The 24,617-nt window shown below is 36.0% G+C and overlaps 1 protein-coding gene across 4 annotated transcripts in view; it reads left to right on the plus strand.

Moving 5' to 3' along the window:
• Positions 1-24,617, plus strand: part of LOC134796690 (uncharacterized) — an 85,498-nt gene that overhangs the window by 32,779 nt on the left and 28,102 nt on the right. For 2 of the 4 annotated variants that reach the window (XM_063768858.1, XM_063768859.1), the window contains exon 3: positions 21,956-22,056. In XM_063768858.1, coding sequence (XP_063624928.1) covers positions 21,956-22,056 — 101 coding nt within the window. Of the gene's footprint in view, positions 1-15,399; positions 16,297-16,386; positions 16,534-21,955; positions 22,057-24,617 lie in introns of those variants that run through there. The other 2 variants (XM_063768857.1, XM_063768860.1) reach the window with 2 other exon arrangements.

Raw genomic sequence — 24,617 nt, forward strand, 5'->3', positions numbered from 1 at the left:
GCTTACTCGATTTTTATAACACATTTAGTCTGTATAAGTGCGCCTTTTTCGCGTTGAGTAAACGCTTACAGGACTTTTATTCGACTGTTTTAACACCTTTTATAGCACCAAAAAGTGAAAATAAAAACGTGCTCTCAACTTTTATAGCACATAGATTTGCTAGTTGGGATATTACCTATATGTCGAAATATACACCCGTGTAGGTACAATATGGAATATAATTTTCAAACACCATAAAGTGGCTAGCAAGACGGACCTTACCAGTTCAACACCCTTCCATGGTAAAGCTTCCGCAACTAACTTAAGCCCATATCTCTCCAACATCCCTTTGCTAAAAACAACTTTATGTTATCTTCTTACGCTTTAAAATTGAGTGTAAAGGAGTTGGAAAGAAGGGCAAAGATGATTGCGGTTAGTGTACCGTCTTACACCTTGCGCAGTGGACCCAGACCGCATATTAGTCGACGCAGCGATGTATGACAGACGGTACTGCACAGGTAATGAGGGATAATGAAGCTTTAGACCTGACCACAGAATAAATAATAGTACTAGGTACAGAAGACTCACTCTCTAACAAAACGCGTCTGTTACGATCAGCACAGATATGGCCGCTAGGTGGCGACAGCGCCACGCGCGGCTTATGGCTTTCCCTAAAATTGGTGTGGAACGGATGTACTTTTAGCTACCTGTAGCAAAGCGACGAAATCGCGGAGTGAGCCACGCCTGACCTGACGTACACTCTCTGGGTACCTCTCAATACCTGCGCTCGCGGTATTTCACCCTTAGGGCGATACTCGTTTGAACGCCTTGCAGTTAGCAGGTAGCAAGGATTAAGGTAAATATTTCTTAACTGGAACACCGCGAGTGCAGGCGATTGTACTTTAGTAAATAATAAAAATTAGAGTAAACAAAATCTCACGGGGCTTAGACAGGTTTTGTACATTTTGTTTGACTACCTAAAACGTTCTGATAAACACCTAGTTGGTATGTGGTTTTGTTTGCCGAAGGTATGTAGAGTATGTAGAACATAAGCCACGAAACTAATACTGATAAGACTGAAAAAGAGAAAAAATATAGGTACCAAGTACCAACATACCTGTTGTTTCTTTTTAATGAAAGAAGCCAAAATATTTTATTTATAAACAAGGAATGATGTTAATAGTCATTACATAAAGTTATGATCGCAAAAACAATCCCACTTAAACAACAAAATTATCGTTCCATTTAACGTAAACTCATCAGCATCACACGTTATTCCATATGAAGTGTTTATAGTTTATTCCATCATCCTCGCTAAAAATAATTTTCAAAATTCACAAGCATCTAGGTCAACCCAAACCTTAGCTGAGAAAAACCTTAATAATCAAACAATGGTTATACAATACACGGCCGTGTCTGTTTTTCCGCTGCTCTACGCAAGAAAGCGAATCTCAATGGCCGAATGTACGCAACGTTCAGTGTATTTTGTGCTCTTGCGCCTCTATGAGGTCCTCTGTCTGATCGGAATCGATTCCAAATTTAAATTTTAATGCAAATATTTGGTTCGCGCGCGGAACGTTTGAGGAGACTCGAAATTTAAAATTTTCGTGCGATTTTTTTTGTTTCAGTGCTGTGCCAGTGATACGGAAGTGTAATGAGAATGAGATATTTTTTGGTTTCGTAATTGGGAAAATTATTTGGAGTGAAGTTTCTTGGAAAGTGATTGTACCGTTGACAGGTTGACGTACGATCAAATTACTAGTTACTCGTATGTTTGGACGTTTCTGTCATGACTATCATGCGGCTATACTATTAGATGCATGAAGTTATATAGGTATAGATAATCTTAGCTCATTGTCAATAAAGAAGATAGGTATCGTACTGTATATGTTTATTAGCTCATTAGTAGGTATAGTAAAATAAAAACTATACCTAATCATAGTTTCATATTAGGTATAATAACCGTATAAGAGCTTTTTTTAATTTTTTAATGCCATAATATCTAGTGATCGTTATCAACGTGCTGTATTGGTAGCAAAGTATGGTTGACAAAAAAACAAATACGCAAATATTTTAAACATTATATATTTCACAAATATGAGATTTATATACATATTTATAATAACTTATCCAAATTATACTGAATAAACGACTAAAATTTGCTCAACAGATTTGGCTGTCAGTTGTTCACGTCGATTGGAAAAAAAACATTTTAAACAGCTAAATGACCTGTCTACGTTAACAGAAGTCACAGGAAGGTTAATTTAAGTCTAGTTAGTTGTATTTTTATGACATTTAATGTCATTTGACGTACATTGTTTTAAAAATATATTAGGCCAGAAAAGGCGGAATTTTATGACAGTCCGTTAATTAGGTACCTATAGTATTTAGACTGTTTAGGAGTTTGAAAACTATTTGTGAAATGTAGGTTTTTATTATAGATATTTTATTATCTATAGCTAAGATCAAGGAAAAAGAATACAATTTCCATACAAAATTATTATTCTCTTCTTGTTATACACCTAGGTATGTTTAATACCAGTTGAACAGGTAGGTACTTAAACTGTAAAGTTATTATAATAGAGTATTCAATTTCATTAAATAAGTAAACTATGACTTCATAGACTCATAAACTAAACAACGTAATACATATAATAATTTATGCTTCACATGTATGAATGCAAATTGCAAAGTTATGGATGCGTAAAGTAAGCCGCGTGAAGTAACACCATCATAATGGTTATTTATGATACAAGTGTCAAAAACAGGTTATTCGCAACGAGTAATTTTAAATCCACACGAGTTGCGAATTACCTATTCGCACGGGTATCAAACAACGATTTACAGTACATATGGCCCTTTAAATTTTCGACGTAGTTACGTAATGACTGTGGTTATTAAAGCACAGTGTCTCGTAATGGAGCACCAGATGTACTACTGTAAAAGCTAATATAGTACTGTATTTGGTTTTGAAGTTAATTTACTAGATATTAGGCATTTAAAAAAAAATACGTTGTCGAACAATGTGTTAGTATTTTTAAAAATTTTTTGGTAATAAGTAGGTATTTTACTTACAAAGGAGTATATTTAGGTATTATTACCTATTTCTTCATTTGTAGTATTTGCAAAGTGTACTTATTTCTTTAAAAGCGGGCGAATATATTTGATTTTGGGCTCAAAGAAAGGATTACAAATGAATAAAAATTTACAAAATTTAACCTTGATTGGTAAATTGTACAAACTTAACGATCAAAACCTTAATGAAGGCCTTCCATCTCATTGTAGGACAAGTGCAGAAATGATGACATTTCGCGCCTCCACGTTAGGCAATGTGTTTATTTATTCTTACGGCAAGATTGTAAAGTAAACTCAAAGCGACCGACTTGGACATTAAGCGGTGACCATTTTTGTATAAAAATGTGGCGTATTGTAAAATGTGTGCCATGTTTGAAACGAAAAGTGGGACGGTAATGACTATTTTGCTTGCAGTTATTTCGCTATGAACGAATAATCTTAGTGATGTTCTTTTTGGGAGCAATTTACGACCAGAGTTTTAATTCAAAATCTACTTTCTAGGTAGGTATTTAGTTTTGAAAAAAATATCGATTTTATTGAATACATATTCAATTGATTGTTGATGTTCAATTGTTCTAACGAAAATGGTTAAAATTATTATTTACTTATTATGTCCATATGTAATGGAAATCAATAAATAAATAAATAAAAAATCAAAAAGGAGGTCAGAGGGACTTTTTCCTACCCTACATTCGTGTGTACTACTAATGCCACTCAGGAATCACTCAATAAACTAGACCGTCTACTCAATAACTGTATTAGATTTATATTTGGACTTCGTAAATACGATCATGTCTCCTTTTACCGCCGGCAGCTCAACTGGCTCTCCATCCGTCGTCGTAGGTCCTTTCGGATCCTTTGTATCCTATTTTCGATCCTGTTTGAGCCTTCTGCTCCTGGATATCTCAAAAGTAAATTCGTCTTCGATACTCCTCGTCCAGGATGTGAGCTGCGTACCTCCCGCGTTCTCAAACTGACCATACCTTCTCACCGTACTGGTTTTATGACTAATTCTTTCGCCGTCCAGGCTAGTCGTCTTTGGAATTCACTCCCTCTAAATATTAGACAAGCTCCAAGTAAGTTTTCTTTTAAGCGGTTGTTGCGTAAGCATTTGCTAAAACAAGAGTTCGAATAATATCCATCATTATTATATTTATAGTATGTATTGTATAAATATGTAGTAGTTTATATATATTTTATTTATTTATGTAGTTTATATGTATAGTTTGCTTTTTTTATATTCACTGAATAGGTATATTTCTCTCTCTGCACCAATTGTAGATGTCTGTTTGGCCCTATGGTTGACTGGTAGAGAATGCCATTTGGCATTAAGTCCGCCATTTGTACATTTTTGTATATACTTTGTGCAATAAAGTTTAAATGAATAAATAAATAAAGGGTTGAAAATTTAAAAAGTCAAGAGAAAAGAACGAGTAACTAAATATATTTTTTCGTACTCTTGTTATATTAAAATGTTTATCTATCCAGACACTCACATAAACTTACACTAAGCTTAGCCCGATATACTTTCGATCGATTTATTTGTAATAAAATTGACTTGCCGGTGTTTTCAGACATTTTCATCATTTCAAACGTGTCAAAGAGCGCCATAAGTCGTCGAACCTTAGTTTAGGCTGTCGGGCGGATTCACAGTCCACTAAACGCCAACAATGGAACAATTAAACCTACACCTATTTAATTAGTCAGCTGTACAAGAGTTTGCTAACTTCTCGTTAGCACGTGATTATGAACGGTAAATAGTAGGTGCCTAATGCCTATTTCTTAACCATCACACATTTCATACAAGGTGTTAAATAAAAATGCCTAGAATGCCTAGGTAATGCGTAAGGTGTAAAAAGTTAAAAACCCTGCCTATCATTATTGCTTGGTTGCGAGGAAAATTAAATGGATTTATTTTACCAAAAATTAATGAAACGGTCGATTTTGTATGCAATGAAGAAATCATTTCTCCGTTTTGAAACAAATAGAGAAAAAGTTTGCAGAAATGCAAAACAAAACATTTCATTAAATTTAAATAAGTACTATGAGTAGTTACCCATATGTAATGTACACTATAATTATAATATATAGTATTTTTGTACTTTCAATAAAAATAATAGTGTTAAATTATATTTTTTTTTGTCTAAGAATAGGTGCATATTTATAGCAACAATCTAAATTAGGTCTAGAAAGATGGCTTCAACTCGTACTACTGTCAAAAAAAAAACATATTATATTATTATAATGCCAGTATTTGTTGTGAAATTGTCTGTTGGGGCGAATTACCAATTTAAAATGATTATTGTAGCTATCGAAAGCCTCATTGCAATGGGAAAGAAAGAAAATTATTTTGTTATTATTAAAGAAACTAAAGAAAGTAGCTTCAAAAGGAAAAGTGACACAAACAACGTCCAATATGAAAATAACTACCTTTTTTAGTATTGCTTTTTTAATTTTATTGCAGCAAATATGGCTATTAAGGTTATTCCAAATGTTGATATTGCTCGTTTGAACCATAAAGACTTTTAATGAACAAAAACATGCCGCTTGTCGGACAAAAAAAGAACAATAATCGTTATTTTTTGCGTGGAGTCATAACAAAAACTGAATTAAACACCCATTTCCGTAGTAAGTAAATAAAGGAAAAGGGATTGATATATATTTAATAAACCACACAGTATCAGGCGCTACATGTACATGCGGCCCACACCAATTTTGGTGTCTAGCCGTATTAGTTGCCGCGCACCGCTTACGCCTGCTCGCGATTGCGCCAACTAGCGGTCATATCTGTCGTAATATACGCGTTTTGTTAGAGAGTGAACCCTCTGTACCTAGTACTATTGTTTTTTCTGTGACAGTATAGCCAAATGGGGTAACTGGAGAAAGGAGGCCCTCCGAAAAATATCGCACGTGACTAAAAACACGTGAGTTAGACCGTAAAATTAGATTAATGTTAGTATGTCTCCAGACAGTTTAAATTCGACTGCACAAAAGATTTAATAGAAGAATATAAATTTTCTTAATTATGTTATGTCATAGTAAGCAACCTTACACAATCCTCACACTTAAAAAGTATTTTCAAGGTGTATTCCGAAGATATTAACCGCTAAAATGATTAATTTATAATGCCTTAAGTATACATCATCTAAATATATCATTCCACAATAAGAACTGCATATTAAAACATGAGTCATCTGTACTTTTTAGGCCTTATTTGACCTTCATACATAAAAGGAAGTAACTGCCATACATGTTCAACATAAGTTCGCCATTTTGCATAAAACTTAATAATTATGTCAGTGAACAGCAAAGCGTGGGTTTTTTTATGGGACAACCGCTACCATAATGTCACTGTTGGGTTGTATATAGTGCGCTAAACAAGGGAGTACCCATGCAAAGTGCAATAGAAAGCAATACTTAAATGGTAAAGCCAAGTCACAAAACTAAAAGAATATGAACTAAGTTTTTTTTAGTTTATTTGTTAGCACTATTGCCAACGTAATTGCATATCCCTCATAATTCGCACACATTGTTATTTATCTCTCTGTAGCTAGAAGAGAGAGAGAGAGAGAGAGAGAGAGAGAGAGAGAGAGAGAGAGAGAGAGAGAGAGAGAGAGAGAGAGAGAGAGAGAGAGAGAGAGAGAGAGAGAGAGAGAGAGAGAGAGAGAGAGAGAGACAGAGAGAGAGATAGAGAGAGAGATACCTTTGTCTTTCTGCAGCTCTTTCAGCGACCATGCAAGTATTGAATTATTGATGCATGAATGAGCACTCTATTGAAGTATATGTCCCTGCTGATCTAGTACTTAATAATCTATTAAGACGAGTCTTAAACTTCTAATAGGCATATAGACGTGTTTTACATTAATTACATTATTTATCGCACAACTGACACTATAGGTACTAACAGGAAGTGTCCTGCTAACATGAGTAAGGAACTGCGAAATAAACTTACTTTTTGTACTGTGAGCCTTTTATCCTGACTGCAGGTGCAGACCCAAAAAAAATTTTTTTTCTTATGTCTATTGTATTGCACATTATTAATGTAATTGTCTTAAGCCAGTGTTACAAGGTACCATGGCCCACACTGTTAACTGATCGTTCGTAAACCTTATTAATAAAGGCATACGGTCCACCGATGGACAGGCTGTTTGTACATACATTTTTGTATCACGACTTGAAAGTCGTGACTTCAAAGTCACCCTACATTGATTAACTTACATTCTACTGTTTTATATATTTTGACAGCACTATTATACCGCTGATATAAGTTTTGTCAATTCCAATCAATACGATGGCGAAACCTGCCGCTTGTCACCGAACCCAAAAAACCGTAACAATATACAGACACTTAAGGTCATGGACCACCAATAAAAACCCTGTGATAATCGTGATACTACTCTACAAAGATTTTACCATCACTATTACACATTGAAACACTTAAAGACTTGAAAATAAGGTTTATTTTTCAATGGTTTCTGGGAAATCCCCGGCAATTGTAAGTAAGTCTGATAGTACCGTATGTAAATTGTAAGTCGAGTTGTCAGTCACTGGTGTAATAGTGTCAGGTTCCTCCTACATTGACTGGTTATTAGGATTATGTCAAACTTATTTAAATCTGTTAAACTCATATTATGTCATCATATTTCAGTTCGACTTTGTTACACAATACATTTTAGGTACTCTAAATGTGCTTCAAATATTTTCTGCCAAACGAATCAAAAATATTTTTAGGGTTCCGTCGTAAATTAAATCTCGTATAGTTTCGCCATGTCTGTCTAATATGTGTCTTTCTGTCTGTCCGTTTCTTAGCTCAGTCATTGTTGGTAGGTACTAGAAAGCTGCAATTTGGTATGGGCAAAGAGAATAGATAGTATAGACGGCTATTGCCATAGTAAATTTTGTAGTCACGGTACATTTATTTACTGCCATCTATCGACACACGATTAAAACTTAAAATAAAATTGAAAATGTATAGATTAATCAAAATATGTATACGGATAAATGATTTTTAATTTTTATTGTTCCATATTGACCCATGTTCTTTCACTCACATTCACATATGTGTTAAAATTGTTAAATATCAAACGGTGCCGTCAACGCCATCTAGCCGAGAATAGGCCAAAGGTAATGGCGCCATCTATTCGAGAATGACTTTTTCTTGATTTCCGAGGCACGTTTTTTTCTTAGACTTTATTCATCTTATACGGAGTTACATAATTATATCCCTGGTATGCGTATGTTTATCATGCCGATAAAGTGGTAAAATTAAAAGAAGAAATAAATAATAAATAGGGTACCATGTAAAGTGGGGATGAACACTATTCCGAACATGATCGATTAAGCCATTTTTTAGTTTTACCAAAAAATAAATTGAAATCTGACTATTTTGTGGATAATTTGAGTTTGTCCGATGATTATCATTTCTGCTGGCAACTGTACATTGCTCTTAACTATTTTCTGGTGGTTGTAAATATAACAATGTTGTTTTGCAAGTCTATAACAAGTAAATATGATATAGTTTAATACATTTTAATGATCCGTTTAGCAACAAAATCATGGGTTAATTTATGTGACAGCATTATGCTTGCGGTAAATCGCTTCGGATTACTAGACGGTATATTTAGACTTTAATGGGGCGAAATTTATATTGATGATAGAATTATATTAAAATATGGTTGTTTTGATATTTAATACGTTTACCAAAATCTATTTAGGGTTAGGAAATATCTTGAAGCAAAATGGTATATTAGGTACCTACTAAAAGCATTTGATAAAAGCTATCCTTTGTTTATCGTTACCAATACCTAAGAAAGTTTCTCTTCATTGAATAACTTATGTATATGTAGTAGAAAATTTAAAGATACGCTTCAGTTGTAAGATGATAAGCTCATTTGACTAGATTAACCTTGGCTTAAGCTCCATGTCACAATATAATTACTCAATCAAATTATAATAGACGACAATAGCTCTTATGACCCATTTTCCCGTGCACTCGGCACAAAAGACTTATGAAACTATCTTACTGTGCCATATCAGTGTCTTACTAAATATTATGCTAAAGGCTTAGCCTTATTGACCGAAGCGAAGCGAAGGTCTACGTTTTGACTCGGGCATTTTGCTTTCGTATGTCCGGATGTTCTCCTCTACAGGTCGCAATTCTTAACCGATTCTCGTGAAATTTTGTGACCGAATTTTATGACTAAATAAAATTTTTTTGTCAATCCGGTTTTTGGAAATTTTTAAAAATGGCGGAGTCGTGATACCTGGCGCCTAAACAAATAGTCGTATCGATATCATAAGACTTTTTTCTTTTTGAAACATGTTTACAGAGTTAATAGCAAAAAATGCAGAAAAAAATTATCGCTGGTTTAAGCGGTATTTAGATATTTAATTTTAACTAATTTTAATTTGAGAAGGAGTAGCTAAATTTCGTCAACCCATCTAAGAACTATTTGGCTCAGTTTGTAAACGTTCGCTTTTTCTGTTTGCACAGAGGGTCTGGGTTCGATCCCCAGTAATTGTATGCTGGGATATTATAACTTTTTGTATTTTTTTACACATAAATTTCGTATTGTTTTTCTTTAATTTACTATACACCGTGTTTTTATTGAATTCCGTTAACTTCGGGGTATAGTTAAGTACGTTTATAAGAACTAAATGGCATAGTTAATTTTCAAAAATAATTTTTTTTTTTGTTTTCTTTTTTGTTTTTTTTTTATTTAAAAAGTAATTAAATGTAGCATATAGCGTTGTTGTAACACGGGCATTACATTTAACTCAACCAAACAATTGAAATCTGTAACATATCAATGTCATTTCGTACATCAATCGACCGAGATTGTACTTAAGTTTAGTAGCAAATGTATGAACTCATTCTAAACACTAATCAATATGTAAGCCGGCCCTAAGGCAAGTGTACACGCTTGTAGAGGCCTTATAGTAAAAAAATAAATTATGGATTATCTCCGAAATGGACTTAATTAGAACATCGGTGTCTTTGAGAAAGTTACTTGATTTAAGCTCAGGAATGCACCCTTGAAATTAACGGAAATAAAAAAAAACACGGTGTATTTAAAGCTCTTAGCACCATGTTATTTCAAGCTCTGCTCGCGAGGTCTACAGCTCAGATTAAATGTCCAAAAATTCAGAAAATTTGTATCGCTGGTTTTGGCGGTATTTAGATATTTCGTTTTTACTTGAGAATGAGTAGCTAAATTTCGTCAGCTTTAGTAAGAACTATCATGACGCATTTTGCAAACGTTCGCTTTTTTTGTTTGCATCGGGAGGTCCCTGGTTCCATCCCCAGTAATCGTATGCTGCTACACAACTTTTTGTATTTTTTTATAAGTACTTAAATTTCGTATCAATTGTTGTTTTTTATTTTATTATTTTATTTTGAAAAGCGCGGGCTAAGCGTATTCGTTTAATTTTTGCAAGAGATGATGGCTTTTTGCGCTTTAAAGAAAATTTGATTCTTGAATATACGGCGCCCATACCTTTGGCCTCCATGCTCGTCTAGATGGCGACACCATTTTATATTTAACAATTTTTACTCATATCAGTAAAAGAACATGGGTCAAAATCATATGGCGTTCTAAAAATAAAAAAAATCATTTATCCATACATATATACATTTATTGATATTTTTTATTCATTTTCATTTTAATCCTGTATCGAAAGATGGCAGTAAATTTACAGCACTGATTTACAGTGACTACAAAATTTAGTATGACAATAACCCTCTACTATAGGGACCGTGCGCGTTGGAGGGTCTGCCATCTTGTGGCCTAAATCGGAAACATGTACATTGCCAAAGCAAGTTCTACCATCTACCGTTCTTGTAGGTACGTTTCCTTATGCATAGGTGCATAGTATAGGTTCTGTCATCTTGTGGGCTACATCGGAAGCATAAACGTCACATTTACGCCTCACGCCAAAAATCTGACGGCTCCTATGCTACCCCCTATAGTTCACGCACGCCCACTATAGGGACCGTGCGCGTTGGAGGGCCTGCCATCTTGTGGCCTGAATCGGAAACATATGTGTACATGTACATTGCCAAAGCAAGTGCTACCATCTACCGTTCTCGTAAGTACGTTTCCTTGTGCATAGTAGGTTCTGCCATCTCGTGGGCTACATCGGAATCATAAACTACTCATCTACACTTCGCGCCAAAGATCTGACGACTCCTGTGCTGCCCCCTATAGTTCATGCACGTCCCCTATACACTTTATTCTCTTTAGATTAGATATTTAAATTGTTACTCGAGAATAAGTAACCAAATTTCGTCAGCTCATCTAAATGCTATCATAGGGCAGTTGGAAAGACGCTTACAAGCAAGGATATGGGATAGGTACCCGGTTCGATCCCCAGTAAATGCAATTTTTTTTATTTATTTTTTGCACTTAAACATCGTATTGCTGATTGATCAAGCGAGCGCGAAGCGCGAGGTAAGCGTATTCGTTTGAGTTTTTGTTTGAACATTTTTTTAGCGGTTTTAGTTCAAGGGCATGGCTGTTCCAGGAGTCAATTTCCACTTACGTTTATAGCATGGGCGGTCACCATCCATAAATCGGAGGGGTTAACATTGCCTAGGGTAGTGGTCGACCTTGGGCTCAGGGAACTAGCTGTAGGTTGCTCGTACGTTGCGCTTTCCCGGGCTCAAAAAGAATAGATAGTATAGAGGGGTCCTGTCATTGTAAATTTTGTAGCAAAGAGAATAAAGTCTATAGAGACAGATTGTCAAAGTAAATTATGTAGCCACTGTAAATTTACTGCCATCTTTCGACAGAACATAAAACTGTTAGAACGCCATTTGACTTTGATCCTTATTCTTTCAGTGATATGTGTTAACTTATTAAATATAATATTCACGCCATCTACTCGACTATAGGCCAAAGGTATGGTTCCATGTTTTCGAGCGATGGCGCCACAACCTTCAGCCTATGCTCGAGTAGATGGCGTGAATATTAAAATTTAAAAAGTTAACACATATCAGTTAAAGAATAAGGATCAAAGTCAAATGGCGTTCAAACAGGTTTAATCTTCTGTCGAAAGATGGCAGTAAATGAACTGTAGCTACATAATTTACCATGACAGTAACTCTCTTCTTCAAATCCTCTTTGTTTTGTAGTCACTGTAAATTTACTGCCATCTATCGACACACGACTAAAACTTAAAATGAAAACGCATAAAGTTATCAAATAATGTATATATATGGATAAATGATTTTATTATTTTTATATCATTTTGATCCATGTTCATTCACTGATATCTATGTGTTAAAATTGTTAAATATGAAACGGTGTCGTCACGCCATCTAGCTGAGGATAGGCTAAAGGTGTGTGCGACATCATCAAGTTGAAATTTGGTACACATATGTAAGTTTGTGACCCGAATACGGACATGTAACGTAAACAAATGAATTTTAAACATGGGGGCCACTTTTGGGGGGTAAATGAAAAAAAAATTTTTTCAAACTATATCATGTTACATATCAAATGAAAGAGCTTATTGTAAGGATTTCAAATATTTTTTTTTTATAATTTTCGAATCAACAGTTTAGAAGTTATTCAAGAAAATAGGCAAAAAATGACCATTCCCTCCCCCCTTATCTCCGAAACTACTAGGTCTAAAATTTTGAAAAAAATACATAAAATAGGTCTATACCTATAGATGACAGGAAAACCTATTAGAAATGTACAGTCAAGCGTGAGTCGGACTTAATTACAGTTAATCCGACCCCTACGGATTTTTTAAAGAGATTTCACTCACGTTTCACATAAAAAATACATTGTTAACAGTGCCGAATTACTTAGAGTAGTAGTTTTCTTAGAGTAATTGGTGATAATTTTCTGATAAGATAATCATTTTAAATATTTAACGGTCTTACCTACTTACGAGTAATTGTAAGGTCAAATTAAAAATAATGTTTAAAAAAAATGTTAAATTGAGAGCTAGCTTAAAGTTTTTTGTACTCATCGACTTTAATGGTTGAATTAATAAAGACTTTGTAACCAATAAGCAAAACAAGCACGTGCTTACGGCACCACGTTCAGGGAGGGCACCAAAATGCCAGGTTGAAAAAGGTGAACAAATTTTAAAATTAGGGACAGACACATCGTTTTTACCACACGATTTTTTTAGCTGTCCAAAAGCTAATTTGCAAAAATAATGGCGCGTAATTCTTTGGGAAACAATCGGTAGCAGTAGAAGAGTCGTGATTACATGCATAGATTCGATTTCAACCCACTCTTTTGCGGTTCGGCGTTAGGTCTTATGCGAGGCCTTCTGCCTTACGGCAAAGTTGATCTTCTGCCTTAATTACACTTGGGCGTGGATCCAAATCCAAGCTTTCCTCTTTCGCAGCTGGGCCTACTGCCTTTCTCACACTTCGCCAATTCAATTCCAAGCTCTCTGCTTTCTTGCATATTTTATGCATGAAAACAACCTCGCTGAGACCCTTAAATATCGAGCCCTATGTGAAAACAGGCTGATAGAAAACTGTCCCATCCCTTCTCTGTATGAAATCCTGGATTCGCGCCTGGTTGGGACTAAAATTAAAATTGCGTTTTTATATCGAAAAATTTTCGCGCTCGCTTCGCTCGCGTTTTCAATTACTTTATAAGGATATATGATAAAGGTGACATTCGGGTGGCGACTGCAGCAACATTACTCTGTTGCAACGTTACTGCTGCAGTACTGTCAACTTCCGTGATAAAATGATGTGACTGATTTCCATACTAAAAGTAAAAATGTACAACTGTCTATCATATTGCGTTTTTATATCGAAAAATTTCCGCGCTCGCTTCGCTCGCGTTTCTATTACTTTCTACGCTATGATAAAGGTGACATTCGGGTGGCGACTGCAACAGCATTAGGTACTCTGTTGCAACATTACTGCTGCGGCACTGTCAATTTTCGTGATAAAATGATGTGACTGATTTCCATTCTCAGCTGTAATGCGGCAATGAACTTCTCTCAATTTACCAAAAAATCAATGTAATCTTGATGACCCTAGGGAGAGGGGGCACCTAGAAATGCTTAGGGCATCAAAATATCTTAATCCGGCACTGATTGTTAAAAATTGTGTAATATACGGAACCCTTGGAACGCGAGTCCGACTCGCACTTGGCCGGTTTTTTTAATGCTAGTGGTAAAAATAACCAGGTTTTTTTCAAATAGATAGGTTAGGGTTATTTTTTTTGATGACCCTAAAAACGAAACTGCTCCCAGAGATAGGTAGGTTAGGGTTATTTTTTTTTTGATGACCCTAAAAACGAAACTGCTCCCAGAGATAGGTAGGTTAGGGTTATTTTTTTTTGATGACCCTAAAAACGAATCTGCTCCCAGAGATAGGTAGGTTAGAGTTATTGGCTGACAGCGTTTGGTTTTTTACTTGTAGTTTTTTAGATTATGCTTTAATTTTAGTGTTTTTGATATTTGTTGTATGTGAAATACCTACAAGTAACAAATATAATTACTACACTATTAACATACAGTAACAAGAAAATATTATCCTAGATATTTAAAAGAAAGAAAAGATTAATTTAAAAATATTAAAAATAGGCGATTGCGGAAGAAAACCATTGGGAAAATATGGGAACGGAGTAATTGCTACCGAGAATGAATGATTTCGGGAAATTATGGGCAACGCAAAATATGAGAACGGAGTAATTGCCTCGAAGAAAAAATGATTTTCGGAAATTATGGGCCACACTCGCGAGTCCACGAAGCTTCTTAGTTGCAGTTTACAGGTTAATTCAAAGGTAATGTTGGTTTCCTAACATAAGTAGAGTTAGACCAAGAAAAGTCTGCAGAGATTTTGACACTGGCACAAATAACATTGGCACTGTGTGTGCTGTCAAAATCTCTGCAGACTTTTCTTGGTCTAACTCTATCCACTTTTCTATACAATTAGTATGGCGACGTGTATACTTAAGGGGCATCGACCGTACACTGACATCGGGATGATATTTTTATCATGTTATTTAGTAGTCATCGTGCGTCTCGCTTGCGCCAATACATGTACGGACAAGAACCAGCGAAATGCACGATAACTAAATGACATCAGTTAGACGTCATTCTGATATCAGTGTACGTTTGAATTGGCCTGTTAGCCAAAAATTGTTTCGTATGTCCATCTGTTCTACTCTACTGGTCGCATTTCTAAACCAATTCCCGAATTTTGTAAGCAGGTTCGATAGTTAAGGTTTTAATTGTCAAATTAGATTCACTAAATTCTTCTAAACAACGAAGCCATACATTTACTCAGTTTTAAGCTCAGCTCGCGAGGTCTACAGCTCACAGAGCCACTAGTATAGGACATTTAATGGACGCCCTACGCAAAATACAACATGACTTCCAAGAAACTTCAATACAAGTACCAATTTGGTTTAAAGTTTTTAACGATCGAATAAAATAGGACTAATCGACCGGTTAATTTATTCTTCACCTTTTTCGTCAAGTCAATCACGAAGGCAATTAGATTTAACACCGCTGAAAATTAAAGGAATGGAGGTAAAAAGTGCAAATGTTGAAGCAATCATCATTAGGACGGCTGTAACAATGTAATGGCCAGCAGGACCGTGCGGAGGGTGAAACGTAAAGGAAAGGAATCTGGTAAACCAGCTCAGGACACCCTCCCAGCCATAGTTGTCACTCCCCCCGACATGAAGGTCAAGGCACCGGGCATACGCGATGACAAAACTGCCAAGAATAATGTCAACGAAGCTACATCATCAACAACTACGGTAATGGAAGAATTCAACGTCAACAAACTCATAGCGGAACTCTCTCAAAATTCCAGAGCATCTAAGGGCGAGATAGAAAGCATACAGAGAAAATTACTACAACAAGCCAATGAGATACTCAAAGTGAACGCTTTCGCCAACCCGGTCCCCGGACCACGAGTCATAGACAGCGCACAAAAATATACAACAAATCAACCCGTTTATGGGAGAATACCGACAGTTATACCGAGAACTATGAATCAAGTAGATTTAGATTCGCGCCAAAACCTGAATCAGACTAACATGGCGGCGAAGGACACTAAGGACAATCAACTCAGCGATCAACTAGTCCCAGAGAAGCTACAAGAGGGTCCCGTGTTCCCGGGAACGATGTGTGGCAACCAGGGAAATATGCAAGGGGCCGGCGCGGCGGGAAGAGGCATTTTTTCCTACGAAACAGGTTCCACCGCGAGCCGCCTGCCCGCCAGTGCGCGCGCCGCTTCAACAAGAGGTGAATGTCTTATTCCGTTTGAATACCAATTCTTTTTTGATCGTACATTCTGTGTTTTTATCATCTGTCACATGTGTTTCGGTTGAGTCACTTTATTCGGTGAAGGTTTCGTTTTTGGAGGTTTTTAAGGATGTCACAATAGTGTTAATGCGCGAAAGCTTGGAAAGCTCCGTATGTGGCGATGCCGATGTGATTGTAACCGTTACAACTTATCAAGAAGTTCATTGTTCTAGACCGGTATGTACCTACTTTACTATTTTGTTACTTTTGGCGAATACTTTGCTTGTATCCTCAGAAAATTGAGGGAGTTTATTATTCAAGGTCGGCAGCTTTATCCCCCCATAATTAACATACTTCAGTCTTTCATAAGCGAAGAAACTGCTTTTAAAGCAGATAAACTGGTCACTAATTAGTATTCATACTATGTGTACAAGACATGTTAATGTAAATTAAGCTAAACAATTGCTTTTTCCCAGGAGAGCCATTAAATTTAACGAATCAAGAAATCTTGTTTCTCTATGCTATTAAACAGCGGACGACAAGACTATTTCTTAACAATGCAGGGATTCCACAGTATTACTCAACATTGTTAGATTTGTTAGTTGTGTCGATCGACACTAGTGAAGCGAATTGACAATTACGCATTCACAACGATTAAAAGGTGAGGTTTATTTGGCAATATAGGGCTAACACAACATCAACTTAGCGCCACTTGCAGCATCCCACTAACCCGGAGTTAAGCGGTGCAACCGTTAACCCAGTGTCAAATTTTACTGGTACCATGGTAACTCCAGGCTTAAACGGTTAACCCCTGACTAGTGGAATAATGCAAGTGGCCATGTCAATAGAAAACCGTTTGCATTGATTACTGGAGTTACTCCAAGTTAACTTTGTACCGACTTGGCAAGCATCAAATTCCAATGAAAATATTATGTTTATAATGGACACCTCTACAAATTGTTGCTACAAATGTTGTTGAAACTTAGACGGACTCTAACAAATGAATTCAGTCAATAACTATTAAATTTTTAAATGGATATAGATAAGTTACTATTTAATGCTCAATAGTGTTCATAGGTTATGTACCCGGCTAATTACTAAATCTCCATGTTACGCTTATTAATGAGGCAAAAGGATGTCAGAAATTACGCAATATTAAACTGCACCATTTTTATATAGTCTACCCCCTTATTCATAAACACGCTACAAACCTCGATTAGCTAATAGGTACATAATCGTTTGTCTTTATTTGTCATTTTGACTTATGTATTATGTATTTGTAAGAAAGGGATAAAACATAATTTAACTAAATCAGGCCCGTAAAGTTTTATGATTAAGTATGGCCCTTGACTTATTAAATTAACTTTTACTTGCGGGAAATCCCATGCTCGTTTACTCTATAAGAAAATTTTAACAAAGGGAAGGTCATCGACTCGAAGTTTGTCACACCACCATTAGGAACCATAATTTGTGTTTATAGATAAAGAGAGTTTTTCATTCCTAATCAGCTTTTAGGACAGGTAAAGCTGTAGTTACTTATAAGACGCCATATTTGACAATTCAAACTCTAAAACAGGTGCTTATTCGGCACGCACATCGACAAAAAACCCCAGGTTCTTACACCTGTCTCAACGACCCTTGTCGTCGAATTTAATGACAAACAATTTTCGTCTTTCGCTGTATAACATTTAAGTTTGAATTTCAACCTCAAGTAATTCAGAATTTGTCTGAACCTTCCATTGTTTTGAGTCATTAAAATATCTAAACGCAAATGCAGGACATTTTTGCGTTTAGGTACTATTTTGTTGTGATTCTAACAATTGTTAGACTCAATTATTAGATAGAATATTTTTTTTATTATAATACCTACATTATAATATAGTCAAGTAATTCCGGTTATATAATTTAAAATTTGTATCTGATAATGGAGCGGTGGTGGCCGAGTGGATATGACGTCCGACTTTCAATCCGGAGGTCGCGGGTTCAAATCCTGGCTCGTACCAATGAGTTTTTCGGAACTTATGTACGAAATATCATTTGATGTTTACCACTAGCTTTTCGGTGAAGGAAAACATCGTGAGGAAACCTGCATACATCTGCGAAGAAATTCAAAGGTGTATGTGAAGTCCCCAATCCGCATTGGGCTAGCGTGGGGACTATAGCCCAAGCCCTCTCGCGCATGAGAGGAGGCCTGTGCCCAGCAGTGGGACGTATATAGGCTGAAATGATGATGATGATGATGATCTGATAATGTGTAAAGAGAATTAAGTTGTCAAGTGAATGCGTCATGATAGTAACATAATTTGGTAAGGTGTCAAAATCTATTGCATAAATAAACCATAACCAACCTACTTCCGACGTATAATCGACCTACTACTTTATTGCGCCTCTCTCTCACAAACAAATAAGTCTTATAACACCAAATTTCAAAGAACCAAGCCATCAAGCAGTTTGTCCGATGGTACATTAAGTCAGTTACTAAGCGTATCGATGAATAAAATTGAATTAATCGATGATGCAACCGATTAATCCGGAAAACATGATTAATTAATCGTAAATCTGTTGCGCCGAAATCTAAAAGTAGAACAGTTATTATGTAATTGTAAACATTGTAATCAGCTATATTGCATAAATATTAAAAACAATAGGGAAAAGTTATATCCCAATATAAAATGGCGGAAGTATCAAGAACTGACGAAGGCTCTTATCTCGTTGTATAGTTTATGGGAAAGTAAATCTTAATTTCATACAGATAAAGCTGAAATTTGATTAACTCATTTTGATATCTCATCAGTATTTAGAAAATATGGGGAAAATCTGACAGGAAGCAATGTGGGCGATTTATATTGTTATTGTTTTGTAATGCTTTCGATTAATATCCGTTAGAGGTTCGATATTTGATACTCGTATCACCACTTATATCTCTATATACTTATAGAGATATAAGTGGTTACGTGATTTCTGAGAAGAATAAATTATTGGTTGGGAAATTATTGAGATATTGTTAGAATTTTCCTTGTGTCATAAAAATAACTTTCAATCCAACTATGTGGAATTGTAGATTCTATAAGTAAATGGTAATTTTGAGTATAAAACCGAGTGTTTGTGGGATAAATAGAACTTTTGTTGACTTTGCCGTTTCACTGAAGAGGTTTTTTGCTTCTGCAATTGCGAAATTACTCATTGTAGGAGTAAGATGAATTTTTAGCTAATAGCAGTTGTACTTATTGGGTTTTTTTTTCGTACTCCCAAAGTTTTTGAAATATTTGTTATCTGGTCTGAATTGAATTTTTTTCACATTAAATCTTTATTCTCAAAAGAATTACATTAAATTCGTTTACATGAGAAATATACATATTTAGTTAGTTTTAACGTGCAGTATTTAACGATAAGGTTATTAGTAACTTAATCTAAACATTAACAATAATATAATATCGTCTAAATTTGTGGGTAATTTTTAGTTGCTAAGCAGGACAGTTGTGCATTGAGTTGTTCTGGCCGGTCGCAGATAACACGTCTACGAGGGCATTGATGTGTGATCGGATGGATGCGGCATATCGCGCGTAGGACAAAAACTTTGAAACCCAAGCTCAAAACTAGACTTTTTGGTTATTAGGTATTTTTAGGTATTTATTTGTAAGTATAACCAATTTAACCATAGCTATGCCCCATCGTGTTATTTTATTCTAATTTTTGATTATTATAAGAACTAAGAGCTTTGTATAATTTCCATGGAATTTGTTTTACGCTCCTAAATGACAGAGATTTTGTATGGAAAAGCGGTTGTCCACTACCGTCTAAAGTTGTCGGCATGCGGTGACTTCAATGGGCATATCGACAACCGGTTACCGATAACACCAACATGCTTCCGATTGTTCCGATGCTCTTGAGTTTTACAACTTCATTTAAACGAATAGGCCAATTCTACTTACGCTTGACATCAAAATGATTTCTAAATGATGTCAGTCGCGCGTGCAGTTTGCTCGTACTTACTTTTCCGTACAAGTATTGGCTTGGCGACATCAGCGTGACTGTAGGGTTACCATCAGTTTGTCACTGACATAAACGCCGTCGAGAACGTAATTTACTTTCTATACACCCCGTTTGCACTAATATGCGAGTGCGAGCGAGATGTATAGTAAGTAAATTACGTTCTCGACGGCGTTTATGTCAGTGACAAACTGATGGTAACCGTACTGATCCAAATTTGGGATTTCCTGACAAAATTCCTGACTAGCGAATATTTAGGCTAACCCGTAAGCGTCTCTATCTATGTGTGCTTGATACATTGTTTAAATTTGATTTGTTTTGGATTTATGTTAGTAAATTTGAATAATGTAGGTACCTTTTTAGGTGCATAATAGAAAAGTCTGTTCTTTCACTGAAATTCCTGACATTTTCGTACCTATTCCGGCCGCAAAATGCCTGACATGTCTGGAAAATCCCTGACATCTGGTAACCCTCGGCGTAAGCGAGGCGCACGGGCGACTGACATCATTTGGATATAATTTTGATGTTGGAATGAAAGTTTGAATTGGCAGATAAGAGAGGTTTTTACCGGTTGTTTACTGAGATTGTATAGGTAAGTATATATAGATAAACGGAAGGCGTATTTTATTTTGATGATACGATTTCATCACGTGTAGGTACTTATATTTACCAATGAAATTAATACGCACCTTGCACTTTGCAGGGCAGTTGCAGGGTCATGGAATTAGTTGCCAAGCGAACCCCAGATGATGAATTATATTTTTTTTATACTGATTTCATCGTCACCCGGTTTTTTTATTGGTCACTTTTTTACTTTCTTTACCAGATCAGGTTTGTGTTAGCATATAAAAATTACAATTTCACTGAAATTAAAACTTCAACATTCAGAATTTCTTAAAATTTTGATCTAAAATTTTGCTTGTAAAATTATTTTTCAAGTAAGTTGTTTATAAACAAGAGAAAAGAACGAAAGCTTGAATACTTTCAAGCTTTTTCTTTTTTATAGTTAACAGACGAAAAATTAAAAATATAAACAAATAAGTAAAGCTCAGTAAAAGCGTGTATAACTGGCTGACATTAGTACAAAAATGTCACTTTCTGTACATCCACATGACATTCACGGTCATAAACGGGTATAATTTATAGCAGGAAATGGCCACCGCAGGTTTCTCAACAAGACTTTGAATGGCGGCTGCATCCTTCTTTAGATTATGTTTTGATATGTAGATTGACTTTAAATATAGGTACTGTTATTATAGAATACGATAAAACGTCGACGCTTGTCCGTCAAAATAGCCAATATATTTATTTGCCCAAGGGGTCAATGCAACTAATCCCAAGAACTGGCGTAGGCACAAGTTTTTACGAAAGCGGCTGCCATCTGACCTTCCAACCCCGAGGGGAAACTGGGCCTAATTGGGATTAGTCCGGTTTTCTCACGATATTTTCCTTCACCGAAAAGCGACCGGTAAATATCAAATGTAATTATAATTATTTCGTTCCTACATAACTTTGGAAACGGAGTTTGAACCCGCAACCTCCGGATTAAAAGTAGCACGCTCTTACTGCTAGGCTGCCAGCGCTCTGACGCAGCGCGTATTGACTGCCTTTGCTTAAAATATTTACTACGAGTATCGTACAGAAAATTCACAACACGTATTTTTTGCAGCTGCCGACGTGCCGCCGTACAGGATGCCGCCGGCGCCGGACGCGGCGCTGCCCGGTGCTCCCGCGCCGGCCGCGCTCCATACACACTCCAATAAGTTTCCTGTAAGTGTTTTTACTATTTTTAGAATGGCAAGATAGATTATAGAACCTTAATAAAATGAGATCTTGGGAAGTTGGGAACATTGAAATCAACAAAAAAACTAATGAGAGGGTGTGTAATGTGTTAGACAGTTCATACCACCGTTAAGCTGTGCTAGGCAGAAAGTTTCTGGAGAAATGCACAGTTGAAGTCTGCACATGAATCGCTTAACTTCAAACTCGGGTGAATCCATCTGTCAGATTATGCGATTAAGAAAAGGTAATCATTGCTGAGAGGGTCGAATGGATTTACCCGAGTTTGAAGTTAAGCGACATACATTAAGTGGTGAAGATGGTAATGTACTTAAATACCTTGTATGTAGGGTTTGCACGACAGATCCGAAATGTATGGGAAGATCCGCGGATCCGGATCCAGATCCGGATAATTTCATACATTTCGGATCCGGATTGCATACTCTACTTGTATGATCTCTGCCATTCATAGGCTGCATGCTGTATTAGTCACAATAACTTGGCCGCCGCCATACAATGGAAGTTACGCTCTCATTTAAAAACAACATGTTAAAATGACATGAACATTCAAGTAACACATATTACTTATTACCAGGGATCGTACATTTTCCAGCGTTTTTGGTGCACGAAGTGTTGTTAACGGAATTGGTATAAATAATTTCAACCCTAATGATTAATTAGCGTTTATTACGTTGATATGGCAACTTCATTGGTTCATGTATTGAATAATATTAATATCTGTAAGTATTATTGTACCGTTTGTGCCATTGATATAGAATAAGAACTGGATACCCAATCAGCCGCAAAAAATGGCCCCGCAAAAGTAACGTTAAAACAGATCACGCGTTACTTTTTCGTTTAGTCTTGTATGGACCGCTCAAATGTGAAGTTGTCAACAATGTCGTAAAAATATGCAAAAATAACAATGATAAAACAAGGAAAAAGCATGGAATGTATTTCTTTCGGTTAGTGCTTTGGATAGCATTACATAATTTATGTAATCTGGTGGTAATTTCATGGTTTTGAATAAATTATTTTGTTAGTACCAAAGAAGGGATGTGTAGGAACAAAAATCTAATGAGTCGATGTGAGGTTAATACTTTTTTATTTTTATATGGAATTCGTAACATATAATATTATGTTTAAATTCAAGATTTCCAAGAAAACCTATGCGACGTGCAGAGTGGACTGCTATTATAGCAAGAGATAGGGGTGACGCAGTTTTAAACAAAGGCAAAACGGCACTTGTGTGTTCAGCCCATTTCCTTGTTTCCGACATATACACGACCAATAAGGTCATCGACTAACTGTAAATGCTAAACCTGTCTGAACACAGTGACAACCACAGGATTTTTTGATAAAGACCATAACCAATCAGTACCAGTAGCGACCTAAATGTCCCCGTGCACTATATTGCAAAGAACTAAAGCGCGAAGATTATTATGTAGATCTAAAATACACAGTTATTTAATAAGTTGAATTTATTTCAAGGAAAATAGTATTTAAAGACGAATGCTTACTTATTAAAAATAAATTTGTTTTATGATAACTTACAAGGGTTGTTACCACAGAACACCCGACTAGAAACCTAATATTGGCCATTTTGTTCGCGACGCAAATCACCAAACTGTGAGGCGCGGGAGGGGTGCTCCCGGCGTTGCGATTGGTCGTGGCGCGCTGACACGTGTAAGCGTAGGGATGGGACATGTTCATTACTTGCAGTGGTACTGGTACCAATGGTACCGTAATCTGTTGTGGTAAAATAATTGTTATCAATAAAGTCCACAGATTAATTACTTCAGAATATTCATACAATATAATCATTCATTAGGTACTTTAAAAATGTATCTAAAAATGTTACTTTGCATATTATTAATGAGCTAAGATTGTAAACATAAGAAAAACTGTAACGATTTCGATGAAATTTGCTATATGGGGGTTTACGGAGGCGAGGCGTTTTAACTCTAGGAAAACGCGCATTTTAGATTTTTTATGTTTGCTGTGCAAAGCTCGGTCTCTCAGATATTCAGTTTTTATTAACGCTGTTTTCTACAGTAGTACCGTTGAGGCACCACGTCACTGACACAAAGGCAAAAGCCGCTATACACCAATGCATGCATGCTAATGAAAAATACTGTATTATTTTCCTAGTCTAATTCATACTAAACAACCATGCATAATCTATTTAAAGCATCTAAGTACCTACGTTTACGAATAAACCGACGCGACAATTTTGTATATGATCCCAGCACATCTGTAAAATTAGTTTGGTTACGGCAATAACATAAACAAATATAAAATAATATAAATGTGTAATAAATTTCACATTTCGTCGGAGTCCATTTCAGTTCATCATCAGGTCCATCTCGTAACCCAAGACCTTACTGCTCACCTAGAGGTTTCTAATAAACCCACACAACATGTGTCTATCACAAACCAACACCGATTTCCCTCGCACTTCTTCAAAGTTCATCATCAGGTCCAGCTCGTGGCCCCCCACCTTACTGCTCACCTAGAGGATTCTAATAAACCCACACAACATGTGTCTATCA

This window comes from Cydia splendana, chromosome 14 (assembly GCF_910591565.1).
Source record: "Cydia splendana chromosome 14, ilCydSple1.2, whole genome shotgun sequence".
Taxonomy (NCBI): Eukaryota; Metazoa; Arthropoda; class Insecta; order Lepidoptera; family Tortricidae; genus Cydia; species Cydia splendana.